Source organism: Copidosoma floridanum, unplaced genomic scaffold (assembly GCF_036245765.1).
Source record: "Copidosoma floridanum isolate Cflo_tuat_1 unplaced genomic scaffold, Cflo_Japanese_pri ptg000030l, whole genome shotgun sequence".
NCBI lineage: Eukaryota > Metazoa > Arthropoda > Insecta > Hymenoptera > Encyrtidae > Copidosoma > Copidosoma floridanum.
Window position 1 is genome coordinate 18,970,633 of NW_028321907.1, and position 15,430 is coordinate 18,986,062.

General features: G+C 14.1%; 1 protein-coding gene across 1 annotated transcript in view; it reads right to left on the reverse strand.

The window, feature by feature from the left end:
- Window positions 1-245: 245 nt before the first annotated feature.
- The window catches only part of LOC149373531 (histone-lysine N-methyltransferase Suv4-20-like), a 55,765-nt gene continuing 40,580 nt past the window's right edge, over window positions 246-15,430 (reverse strand). Inside the window, exon 3 of the mRNA XM_089596870.1 lies at window positions 246-331. Within this exon, the coding sequence (XP_089452996.1) occupies window positions 246-331 (86 nt within the window). The remainder of the gene's footprint in view (window positions 332-15,430) is intronic.

The following is a 15,430-nucleotide window of genomic DNA, read 5'->3' on the forward strand; positions in this document are numbered from 1 at the left end:
GACGCAAGCAGCAGCTGAAGCCACGCGAGGTCTTCGCGCTGTCCACGCCGAGCGGCGCTGCCGCCACCTTCTCTAGCCACCAAGCAGCTACCTAGTGTGGCGCGAGACCAGTCCGAGCTCGACCCTCGCATGAGCCGCATTCGCGCACGCTCACGCTCGCAGCCTCCGCTGCCGTCACAGCTCTCGACACCTCGCCGTATCATTTACCTGTTTTCTTTGTATGCCAATAAAGCGCCATTTATACCTTACACGTGAGTGAGAATCATTAAGCGCCTTCCCTCGCCTTCAACTTCCTCGAGCGCCGGGACACGCTCAGCTGATCCCAACATATCTATAAAATTATTTAATTCAATAAAAAAATTTAATTACTAATGATCAAATTAGTAAAAATTAAATTATAGAATTTTAAAACCTAAAAATTAATTTATTAAATGCGGCAATTATTATTATTTATTAGTTTAGTAAAAACATAGTTTATTGAATTAATAATAATAAATAATTTCTGCTCTATAAAAATTTTTTTGAATAGCTGCATTTTTGTACTAAAATAGCATAATCACTTGGCTTTTTTATAAAGTTTAAATTGAAATTAAAAATGAAATCAAAACTTTATAAAATTAAATAAATAAATTTCATATTTAGGTAAAAAATCTCAAATATTTATAAAAAGCAAAAAGACCCTATAAAATTTTATTATAATTAATTATAATTAGGAAATGGAAATGTTTGTAAATGAAAAATATTATATTATATATATTAAAGAATTTAAATTAATTTTTTATTTATTTCTTATAAATAAATTATATTAAAAAATTTAATTGTAATAATTAAAATAAATTACCTTGGGGATAACAGCGTTATTTTTTATATAAGTTTATATTGGTAAAAAAGATTGCGACCTCGATGTTAAATTAAGATGAATTATCAATGAAGAAATTAATAAATTCAGTCTGTTCGACTTTCAAAATCTCACATGATTTGAGTTTAAATTGGTGTGAGTCAGATTAAATTCTTTCTTTATAATTTCAAAAAATATTTGTTCGAAAGAACTTTTTTTTTTTTTCAAATTAATTCGTTAAAAAATATAAATAATTATCGTCAATAATTTTTATATTCATTTAATTAAATTATTTCCAAAAAAATGAAATTTATTATTTAATTTTAATTAACTTTGATACAAAAGGTAAAAATAAAAAATTTTTAATCAATCTAATTAAATTTATTTTTTTTCTCAATACTAAGAACATTTAATTATTAAATTAAGAAAAAAAATATTACCTATATATTTATTATTATTTAAAAAAAAATTTAAAATTTAAATTTTTTTTAATTTATTTAATTAAGTATTCTTAAATAATATATAAAAATAATTTTTATCATTCGAAAATAACAAATCAAATGAAATTTAAAGATTTTAAATTTTAACTTTTTTTCAATTAATAATAAATATGTAGGTCATTTATTTAAGAAAAATTAAATAATTTAATATTTTGAGTATTGGAAAAGATAATAAATCTTATGTAATAAATTATAAATTCATTATTTCTTCCTTTTGTATCAGGGTTGATAAAAATCGAATAATTAATTTCATTTTTTAGGAAATAATTGAATTAAATAAATATAAAAATTATTGAGAATTAATTTTTAAAATGTTTTCATTGAAATTATATGTTATTCATAATTATTTTGATTTAAATATTTTATAATTGAATTTAATTTAGTTTAAAATTATTATTTGAAATAATTAAAAAATTTTAATATATATATATTTTTTCTTTTCTTTATAAATGAGTTTAAAAATTATTTTAATAATTATAGAAATAAATTAATTTTAAAAATAAAATTGAAAATTTTCTTTTTTTTATGATTTATAATAATATAATTATTACATAAAAATTATTTAAGTTATATTTTAATATCTATAAAATTATTTAATTCAATAAAAAAATTAAATAACTAATAATCAAATCAGTAAAAATTAAATTATAGAATTTTAAAACTTGAAAATTAATTTATAGAATGCGGCAATTATTATTATTTATCTGTTTAGTAAAAACATAGTTTATTGTATTAATAATAATAAAAAATTTCTGCTCTATAAAAATTTTTTTAAATAGCTGCATTTTTGTACTAAAATAGCATAATCACTTGGCTTTTTTATGAAGTTTAAATTAAAATTATCAATAAAATCAAAACTTTATAAAATTAAATAAATAAATTTTATATTTAGGTAAAAAATCTCAAATATTTATAAAAGACGAGAAAACCCTATAAAATTTTATATTATTAATTTATAATTAGGAAATGGAAATGTTTAGAAATGAAAAATATTATATTATGGATATTAAAGAATTAAAATCAATTTTTTATTCATTTATTATAAATAAATTATATTCAAAAATTTAATTGTAATAATTAAAATTAATTACCTTGGGGATAACAGCGTTATTTTTCATATAAGTTTATATTGGTAAAAAAGATTGCGACCTCGATGTTGAATTAAGATAAATTATCAATGAAGAAATTAATAAATTTAGTCTGTTCGACTTTTAAAATCACATGATTTAAGTTTAAATTAGTGTGAGCCAGATTAAATTCTTTCTTCATAATTTTAAAAAATATTTGTCCGAAAGAACTTTTTTTTTTTTTCAAATTAATTCGTTAAAAAATATAAATAATTATCGTCAATAATTTTTATATTCATTTAATTGAATTATTTCCGAAAAAATGAAATTTATTATTTAATTTTAATTAACTTTGATACAAAAGGTAAAAATAAAAAATTTTTAATCAATCTAATTAAATTTATTTTTTTCTCAATACTAAGAACATTTAATTATTAAATTAAAAAAAAAAATATTACCTATATATTTATTATTATTTAAAAAAAATTTAAAATTTAAATTTTTTTTAATTTATTTAATTTAGTATTCTTAAATAATATATAAAAATAATTTTTATCATTCGAAAATAACAAATCAAATGAAATTTAAAGATTTTAAATTTTAACTTTTTTTCAATTAATAATAAATATGTAGGTCATTTATTTAAGAAAAATTAAATAATTTAATATTTTGAGTATTGGAAAAGATAATAAATCTTATGTAATAAATTATAAATTCATTATTTCTTCCTTTTGTATCAGGGTTGATAAAAATCGAATAATTAATTTCATTTTTTAGGAAATAATTGAATTAAATAAATATAAAAATTATTGAGAATTAATTTTTAAAATGTTTTCATTGAAATTATATGTTATTCATAATTATTTTGATTTAAATATTTTATAATTGAATTTAATTTAGTTTAAAATTATTATTTGAAATAATTAAAAAATTTTAATATATATATATTTTTTCTTTTCTTTATAAATGAGTTTAAAAATTATTTTAATAATTATAGAAATAAATTAATTTTAAAAATAAAATTGAAAATTTTCTTTTTTTTATGATTTATAATAATATAATTATTACATAAAAATTATTTAAGTTATATTTTAATATCTATAAAATTATTTAATTCAATAAAAAAATTAAATAACTAATAATCAAATCAGTAAAAATTAAATTATAGAATTTTAAAACTTGAAAATTAATTTATAGAATGCGGCAATTATTATTATTTATCTGTTTAGTAAAAACATAGTTTATTGTATTAATAATAATAAAAAATTTCTGCTCTATGAAAATTTCTTTAAATAGCTGCATTTTTGTACTAAAATAGCATAATCACTTGGCTTTTTTATGAAGTTTAAATTAAAATTATCAATAAAATCAAAACTTTATAAAATTAAATAAATAAATTTTATATTTAGGTAAAAAATCTCAAATATTTATAAAAGACGAGAAAACCCTATAAAATTTTATATTATTAATTTATAATTAGGAAATGGAAATGTTTAGAAATGAAAAATATTATATTATGGATATTAAAGAATTAAAATCAATTTTTTATTCATTTATTATAAATAAATTATATTCAAAAATTTAATTGTAATAATTAAAATTAATTACCTTGGGGATAACAGCGTTATTTTTCATATAAGTTTATATTGGTAAAAAAGATTGCGACCTCGATGTTGAATTAAGATAAATTATCAATGAAGAAATTAATAAATTTAGTCTGTTCGACTTTTAAAATCACATGATTTAAGTTTAAATTAGTGTGAGCCAGATTAAATTCTTTCTTCATAATTTTAAAAAATATTTGTCCGAAAGAACTTTTTTTTTTTTTTTTAATTCGTTGAAAAATATAAATAATTATCGTCAATAATTTTTATATTTATTTAATTTAATTATTTTTGAAAAAATAAAATTTATTATTCAATTTTAATTAACTTCGATACAAAAGGTAAAAATAAAAATTTTATAATTAATTTAATTAAATTTATTTTCTTTCTCAATACTGAGAATATTAAATTATTAAATTGAAAAAAAAAGATTACCTATATATTTATTATTAATTAACAAAAATTTGAAATTAAAAATTTTTTAAATTTATTCAATTTAGTATTTTTAAATAATAAATAAAAATAATTTTTATTATTTAAGAATAACAAATTAAATAAATTTTATAGATTTTTAATTTTAACTTTTTTTCAATTAATTATAAATATGTAGGTAATTTATTTAAAAAAAAATTAAATAATTTAATATTTTGAGTATTGGGAAAGATAATAAATCCTAGGTAATAAATTATAAATTCATTTTTTTTTCTTTTGTATCAGGGTTCATAAAAATTAAATAATTAATTTCATTTTTTTTAAAATAATTTAATTTAATAAATATAAAAATTATTAAGAATTAATTTTTTTAATATTTTTATTGAAATTATGTTATTCATAATTATTATTATCTAAATATTTTATAATAAAATTTTATTTAGTTTAAAATTAATATGTAAATAATTATAAAATTTAAATATATATTTTTTTTTTAAAAAATTTTTATAAACGAGTTTAAAAATTATTTTAATCATTATAAAAATAAATCAATTTTTAAAATTAAATTAAAAATTTTAGTTTCTCTATAATTTATAATAATAAATTTATTACATAAAAATTATTTAAGTTACATTTTAATATCTACAAAATTATTTAATTAAATAAAAAAATTTAATTATTAATAATTAAATAAGTAAAAATCAAATTATAGAATTTGAAAATTCAAAAATTAATTTAATAAATGCGGCAATAATTATTATTCATTTGTTTAGTAAAAACATAGTTTATTGTATTAATAATATTAAATAATTTCTGCTCTATTAAAATATCTTAAAATAGCTCCATTTTTGTACTAAGGTAGCATAATTACTTGGCTTTTTTATAAAGTTCAAATTAAAATTATCGATGAAATAAAAACTTTATAAAATTAAATAAATAAATTTCATATTTAAGTGAAAAATCTTGAATATTTATAAAAGACGAGAAGACCCTATAGAATTTGATATTATTAATTCATAATCAAGAAATAAGAATGTTTATAAATGAGAAATATTATATTAGGGACATAAAAAAATTTTAATAAATTTTTTGTTTATTTATTATAAATAAATTATATTTAGAAATTTAATTATAATAATTAAAATAAATTACCTTGAGAATAACAGCGTTATTTTTCATATAAGTTTATATTGATAAAAAAGATTGTGACCTCGATGGTGAATTGAGATAAATTGTTAATGAAAAAATAAATAAATGAACTCTGTTCATTTTTTAAAATCTTACATGATTTAAGTTTAAATTGGTGTGAGCCAGATTAAATTCTAATCTTATAATTTTAAAAAATATTTCTACAAAAGGACTTCATTTTTTTAATAATAAGTTCTTTTTAAAATAGAAATAATTATTGTCAATAATTTTTATACTTATTTAATTAAATTATTTTCGAAAAAATAAAATTTATTATTCAATTTTAATTAACTTTGATACAAAAGGTAAAAATAAAAAATTTATAATTAATTTAATTAAATTTATTTTCTTTCTCAATACTAAAAATATTAAATTATCAAATTAAAAAAAATAGATTACCTATATAATTATTATTACTTAACAAAAATTTTAAATTTAAAATTTTTTAATTTTATTTAATTTAGTATTTTTAAATAATATATAAAAATAATTTTTCTTATTTAAAAATAACAAATCAAATAAATTTTAGAGATTTTTAATTTAAACTTTTTTTCAATTAATAATAAATATGTAGGTAATTTATTTTAAAAAAAATCAAATAATTAAATATTTTGAGTATTGGCAAAGATAATAAATCATATGCAATAAATTTTAAATTCATTATTTTTTTCTTTTGTTACAGGGTTGATGAAAATTAAATAATCAATTTAATTTTTCTTTTAATAATTGAATTGAATAAATATAAAAATTATTAGAAATTAATTTTTTTAATATTTTTATTGAAATAATGTTATTTATAATTATTTATATCTAAATATTTTATAATAAAATTTAATTTAGTTTAAAATAAATATTTGAAATAAACAAAAAATATTAATATATATATATATATTTTTTTTTGTTTATAAATAAGTTTAAATATTATTTTAATAATTATAAAAATAAATTAATTTTCAAAATAAAATTGAAAATTTTTTTTTTTCATGATTTATGATAATATAATAATCACATAAAATGTATTTAAGTTATATTTTAATATCTTTAAAATTATTTAATTCAATAAAAAAATTTAATTACTAATGATCAAATAAGTTAAAATTGAATTATAGAATTTTAAAACTTAAAAATTAATTTATTGAATGCGGCAATTATTATTATTCATCTGTTTAGTAAAAACATAGCTTATAGTATTAATAATGATAAATAATTTCTGCTCTATGAAAATTTTCTTAAATAGCTGCATTTTTGTACTAAAATAGCATAATCACTTGGCTTTTTAAAAAAGTTTAAATTGAAATTATAAATGAAATCAAAACTTTATAAAATTAAATAAATAAATTTCATATTTAGGTAAAAAATCTCAAATATTTATGAAAGACAAGAAGACCCTATAAAATTTCATATTATCAATTTATAATTAGAAAATGGAAATGTTTATAAATGAAAAATATTATATTATGGATATTAAAGAATTTGAATTAATTTTTTATTTATTTATTATAAATAAATTATATTTAAAAATTTAATTGTAATAATTAAAATAAATTACCTTGGGGATAACAGCGTTATTTTTCATATAAATTTATATTGATAAAAAAGATTGCGACCTCGATGGTGAATTGAGATAAATTGTTAATGAAAAAATAAATAAATGAACTCTGTTTAACTTTTAAAATCTTACATAATTTAAGTTTAAATTGGTGTGAGCCAGATTAAATTCTAATCTCATGATTTAAAAAATATTTCTACAAAAAGACTTTATTTTTTTAATAATAAGTTCATTTGAAAATATAAATAATTATTGTCAATAATTTTTATACTTATTTGATTCAATTATTTTCGAAAAAATAAAATTTATTATTTAATTTTAATTAACTTTGATACAAAAGTTAAAAATAAGAAATTTATAATTAATTAAATTAAATTTATTTTCTTTCTTAATACTAAGAATATTTGATTATTAAATTAAAAAAAAATAAATTACCTATATATTCATTATTAATTAAAAAAAATTTGAAATTTAAATTTTTTTAAATTTATTTAATTTAGTATTTTTAAATAATAAATAAAAATAATTTTCATTATTTAAAAATAACAAATTAAATAAATTTTATAGATTTTTAATTTTAACTTTTTTTCAATTAATAATAAATATGTAGGTAATTGATTTTAAAAAAAATTCAATAATTTAATATTTTAAGTATTGGGAAAGATAATAAATCCTATGTAATAAATTATAAATTCATTATTTTTTTCTTTCGTATCAGGGTTAATGAAAATTAAATAATTAATTTTATTTTTTTTTCAATAATTGAATCGAATAAATATAAAAATTATTAAGAATTAATTTTTTTAATATTTTTATTGAAATTATGTTATTCATAATTATTAATACCTTAATATTTCATAATAATATCTAATTTAGTTGAAAATTAATATGTCAATAATTATAAAATTTACATATATATTTTTTTTCAAATAGTCTTGATAAACGAGTTTAAAAACTTATTTTAATTATTATAATAATAAATCAATTTTCAAAATTAATTTAAAAATTTTAGTTTTTTTATAATTTATAATAATAAATTTATTACATGAAAATTATTTAAGTTACATTTTAATATCTATAAAATTATTTAATTTAATGAAAAAATTAAATTATTAATAATTAAATAAGTAAAAATTAAATTATAGAATTTTAAAATTAAAAAATTAATTTAATAAATGCGGCAATGATTATTATTTATTTGTTTAGTAAAAACATAAATTATTGTATTAATAATATTAAATAATTTCTGCTCTATGAAAATTTTTCAAAATAGCTCCATTTTTGTACTAAGGTAGCATAATAACGTGGCTTTTTTATAAAGTTTAAATTAAAATTATCGATGAAATAAAAACTTTATAGAATTAAATAAATAAATTTTATATTTAAGTAAAAAATCTAAAATATTTATAAAAGACGAGAAGACCATATAGAATTTAATATTATTAATTCATAATCAAGAAATAAAAATGTTTATAAATGAGAAATATTATATTAGGGATATAAAAAAATTTCAATATTTTTTTTGTTTATTTATTATAAATAAATTATATTTAAAAATTTAACTATAATAATCAAAATAAATTACCTTGGGGATAACAGCGTTATTTTTTATATAAGTTTATATTGATAAAAAAGATTGCGACCTTGATGGTGAATTGAGATAAATTGTTAATGATAAAATAAATAAATGAACTCTGTTCAACTTTCAAAATCTTACATGATTTAAGTTTAAATTGGTGTGAGCCAAATTAAATTCTAATCTCATAATTTTAAAAAATATTTATACAAAAGGACTTCATTTTTTTAATAATTAGTTTGTTTAGTAATATAAATAATTATTGTTAATAATTTTTATACTTATTTAATTTAATTATTTTCGAAAAAATAAGATTTATTATTTAATTTTAATTGTCTTTGATACAAAAGGTAAGAATAAAAAATTTATAATTAATTTAATTAAATTTATTTTCTTCTTCAATACTAAGAATATTTAATTATTAAATTAAAAAAAAATAGATTACCTATACATTTATTATTAATAAAAAAAATTGAAAATTTCAATTTTTTCAAATTTATTTAATTTAGTATTTTTAAATAATATATTAAAATAATTTTTTTCATTTAAAAATAACAAATCAAATGAATTTTTAAAATTTTTAATTTCAACTTTTTTTCAATTAAGAATAAATATGTAGGTAATTTATTTTTAAAAAATCAAATAATTTAATATTTTCAGTATTGGGAAAGATAATAAATCTTATGTAATAAATTATAAATTCATTATTTCTTCCTTTTGTATCAGGGTTAATAAAAATCGAATAATTAATTTCATTTTTTAGGAAATAATTGAATTAAATAAATATAAAAATTATTGAGAATTAATTTTTGAAATATTTTTATTAAAATTATATGTTATTCATAATTATTTTGATTTGAATATTTTATAATAAAATTTAATTTAGTTTAAAATTAATATTTGAAATAATTAAAAAATTTTGATATATATATATATTTTTTTTTTTTCTATAAATGAGTTTTAAAATTATTTTAATAATTATGAAAATGAATTAATTTTTAAAATAAAATTAAAAATTTTCTTTTTTTTATGATTTATAATAATATAATTATTACATTAAAATTATTTAAGTTATATTTTAATATCTATAAAATTATTCAATTCAATAAAAAAATTTAATTACTAATGATCAAATAAGTAAAAATTGAATTATAGAATTTTAAAACTTAAAAATTAATTTATTGAATGCGGCAATTATTATTATTCATCTGTTTAGTAAAAACATAGTTTATAGTATTAATAATGATAAATAATTTCTGCTCTATGAAAATTTTCTTAAATAGCTGCATTTTTGTACTAAAATAGCATAATCACTTGGCTTTTTTAAAAAGTTTAAATTGATATTATAAATGAAATCAAAACTTTATAAAATTAAATAAATAAATTTTATATTTAGGTAAAATATCTCAAATATTTATGAAAGACGAGAAGACCCTATAAAATTTTATATTATCAATTTATAATTAGAAAATGGAAATGTTTATAAATGAAAAATATTATATTATGGATATTAAAGAATTTGAATCAATTTTTTATTTAATTATTATAAATAAATTATATTCAAAAATTTAATTGTAATAATTAAAATAAATTACCTTGGGGATAACAGCGTAATTTTTCATATAAGTTTATATTGATAGAAAAGATTGCGACCTCGATGGTGAATTGAGATAAATTGTTAATGAAAAAATAAATAAATGAACTCTGTTCAACTTTTAGAATCTCACATAATTTAAATTCAAATTGGTGTGAGCCAGATTAAATTCTAATCTCATGATTTAAAAAATATTTCTACAAAAAGACTTTATTTTTTTAATAATTAGTTCATTTGAAAATATACATAATTATTGTCAATAATTTTTATACTTATTTAATTTAATTATTTTCGAAAAAATAAAATTTATTATTCAATTTTAATTAACTTTGATACAAAAGGTAAAAATAAGATATTTATAATTAATTAAATTAAATTTATTTTCTCTCTCAATACTAAGAATATTTGATTATTAAATTGAAAAAAAATAAATTACCTATATATTTATTATTAATTAAAAAAAATTTAAAATTTTAATTTTTTTAAATTTATTTAATTTAGTATTTTTAAATAATATATAAAAATAATTTTTATCATTTAAAAATAACAAATCAAATGAATTTTTAAAATTTTTAATTTCAACTTTTTTTCAATTAAGAATAAATATGTAGGTAATTTATTTTTAAAAAATCAAATAATTTAATATTTTGAGTATTGGGAAAGATAATAAATCTTATGTAATAAATTATAAATTCATTATTTCTTCCTTTTGTATTAGGGTTAATAAAAATCGAATAATTAATTTCATTTTTTAGGAAATAATTGAATTAAATAAATATAAAAATTATTGAGAATTAATTTTTAAAATATTTTTATTAAAATTATATGTTATTCATAATTATTTTGATTTGAATATTTTATAATAAAATTTAATTTAGTTTAAAATTAATATTTAGAATAATTAAAAAATTTTAATATATATATATTTTTTTTTTCTTTATAAATGAGTTTAAAAATTATTTTAATAATTATAAAAATGAATTAATTTTTAAAATAAAATTAAAAATTTTTTTTTTTTTATGATTTATAATAATATAATTATTACATTAAAATTATTTAAGTTATATTTTAATATCTATAAAATTATTCAATTCAATAAAAAAATTTAATTACTAATGATCAAATAAGTTAAAATTGAATTATAGAATTTTAAAACTTAAAAATTAATTTATTGAATGCGGCAATTATTATTATTCATCTGTTTAGTAAAAACATAGTTTATAGTATTAATAATGATAAATAATTTCTGCTCTATGAAAATTTTCTTAAATAGCTGCATTTTTGTACTAAAATAGCATAATCACTTGGCTTTTTTAAAAAGTTTGAATTGAAATTATAAATGAAATCAAAACTTTATAAAATTAAATAAATAAATTTCATATTTAGGTAAAAAATCTCAAATATTTATGAAAGACGAGAAGACCCTATAAAATTTTATATTATCAATTTATAATTAGAAAATGGAAATGTTTATAAATGAAAAATATTATATTATGGATATTAAAGAATTTGAATCAATTTTTTATTTATTTATCATAAATAAATTATATTCAAAAATTTAATTGTAATAATTAAAATAAATTACCTTGGGGATAACAGCGTTATTTTTCATATAAGTTTATATTGATAAAAAAGATTGCGACCTCGATGGTGAATTGAGATAAATTGTTAATGAAAAAATAAATAAATGAACTCTGTTTAACTTTTAAAATCTTACATAATTTAAGTTTAAATTGGTGTGAGCCAGATTAAATTCTAATCTCATGATTTAAAAAATATTTCTACAAAAAGACTTTATTTTTTTAATAATTAGTTCATTTGAAATTATAAATAATTATTGTCAATAATTTTGATACTTATTTAATTCAATTATTTTCGAAAAATAAAATTTATTATTTAATTTTAATTAACTTTGATACAAAAGTTAAAAATAAGAAATTTTTAATTAATTAAATTAAATTTATTTTCTTTCTCAATACTAAGAATATTTGATTATTAAATTAAAAAAAAATAAATCACCTATATATTCATTATTAATTAAAAAAAATTTAAAATTTAAATTTTTTTAAATTTATTTAATTTAGTATTTTTAAATAATGAATAAAAATAATTTTCATTATTTAAAAATAACGAATTAAATAAATTTTATAGATTTTTAATTTTAACTTTTTTTCAATTAATAATAAATATGTAGGTAATTGATTTTAAAAAAAATTCAATAATTTAATATTTTAAGTATTGGGAAAGATAATAAATCCTATGTAATAAATTATAAATTCATTATTTTTTTCTTTCGTATCAGGGTTAATGAAAATTAAATAATTAATTTTATTTTTTTTTCAATAATTAAATCGAATAAATATAAAAATTATTAAGAAATAATTTTTTTAATATTTTTATTGAAATTATGTTATTCATAATTATTAATACCTTAATATTTCATAATAATATCTAATTTAGTTTAAAATTAATATGTCAATAATTATAAAATTTACATATATATTTTTTTCAAATAGTCTTGATAAACGAGTTTAAAAACTTATTTTAATCATTATAAGAATAAATCAATTTTCAAAATTAATTTAAAAATTTTAGTTTTTTTATAATTTATAATAATAAATTTATTACATAAAAATCATTTAAGTTACATTTTAATATCTATAAAACTATTTAATTTAATGAAAAAATTAAATTATTAATAATTAAATAAGTAAAAATTAAATTATAGAATTTTAAAATTAAAAAATTAATTTAATAAATGCGGCAATAATTATTATTTATTTGTTTAGTAAAAACATAAATTATTGTATTAATATTATTAAATAATTTCTGCTCTATGAAAATTTTTCAAAATAGCTCCATTTTTGTACTAAGGTAGCATAATAACGTGGCTTTTTTATAAAGTTTAAATTAAAATTATCGATGAAATAAAAACTTCATAGAATTAAATAAATAAATTTCATATTTAAGTAAAAAATCTCAAATATTTATAAAAGACGAGAAGACCATATAGAATTTAATATTATTAATTCATAATCAAGAAATAAAAATGTTTATAAATGAGAAATATTATATTAGGGATATAAAAAAATTTCAATATTTTTTTTGTTTATTTATTATAAATAAATTATATTTAAAAATTTAACTATAATAATCAAAATAAATTACCTTGGGGATAACAGCGTTATTTTTTATATAAGTTTATATTGATAAAAAAGATTGCGACCTTGATGGTGAATTGAGATAAATTGTTAATGATAAAATAAATAAATGAACTCTGTTCAACTTTCAAAATCTTACATGATTTGAGTTCAAATTGGTGTGAGCCAAATTAAATTCTAATCTCATAATTTTAAAAAATATTTCTACAAAAGGACTTAATTTTTTTAATAATTAGTTTGTTTACACATATAAATAATTATTGTTAATAATTTTTATACTTATTTAATTTAATTATTTTCGAAAAAATGAGATTTATTATTTAATTTTAATTGTCTTTGATACAAAAGGTAAGAATAAAAAATTTATAATTAATTTGATTAAATTTATTTTCTTCCTCAATACTAAGAATATTTAATTATTAAATTAAAAAAAAAAAGATTACCTATACATTTATTATTATTAAAAAAAAATTGAAAATTTCAATTTTTTCAAATTTATTTAATTTAGTATTTTTAAATAATATATAAAAATAATTTTTATCATTTAAAAATAACAAATCAAATGAATTTTTAAAATTTTTAATTTTAACTTTTTTTCAATTAATAATAAATATGTAGGTAATTTATTTTTAAAAAATCAAATAAATTAATATTTTGAGTATTGGAAAAGATAATAAATCTTATGTAATAAGTTATAAATTCATTATTTCTTTCTTTTGTATCAGGGTTAATAAAAATCGAATAATTAATTTCATTTTTTAGGAAATAATTGAATTAAATAAATAGAAAAATTATTGAGAATAAATTTTTAAAATATTTTTATTAAAATTATATGTTATTCATAATTATTTTGATTTGAATATTTTATAATAAAATTTAATTTAGTTTAAAATTAATATTTGGAATAATTAAAAAATTTTAATATATATATATATTTTTTTTTTCTTTATAAATGAGTTTAAAAATTATTTTGATAATTATAAAAATAAATTAATTTTTAAAATAAAATTAAAAATTTTCTTTTTTTTATGATTTATAATAATATAATTATTACATTAAAATTATTTAAGTTATATTTTAATATCTATAAAATTATTCAATTTAATAAAAAAATTTAATCACTAATGATCAAATAAGTAAAAATTAAATTATAGAATTTTAAAACTTAAAAATCAATTTATTGAATGCGGCAATTATTATTATTTATCTGTTTAGTAAAAACATAGTTTATAGTATTAATAATGATAAATAATTTCTGCTCTATGAAAATTTTCTTAAATAGCTGCATTTTTGTACTAAAATAGCATAATCACTTGGCTTTTTTAAAAAGTTTAAATTGAAATTATAAATGAAATCAAAACTTTATAAAATTAAATAAATAAATTCCATATTTAGGTAAAAAATCTCGAATATTTATAAAAGACGAGAAGACCCTATAAGATTTTATATTATCAATTTATAATTAGAAAATGGAAATGTTTATAAATGAAAAATATTATATTATGGATATTAAAGAATTTGAATCAATTCTTTATTTATTTATTATAAATAAATTATATTCAAAAATGTAATTGTAATAATTAAAATTAATTACCTCGGGGATAACAGCGTTATTTTTCATATAAGTTTATATTGATAAAAAAGATTGCGACCTCGATGGTGAATTGAGATAAATTGTTAATGAAAAAATAAATAAATGAACTCTGTTCAACTTTTAAAATCTTACATAATTTAAATTTAAATTGGTGTGAGCCAGATTAAATTCTAATCTCATGATTTAAAAAATATTTCTACAAAAAGACTTTATTTTTTTAATAATAAGTTCATTTGAAAATATAAATAATTATTGTTAATAATTTTTATACTTATTTAATTCAATTATTTCCGAAAAAATAAAATTTATTATTTAATTTTAATTAAC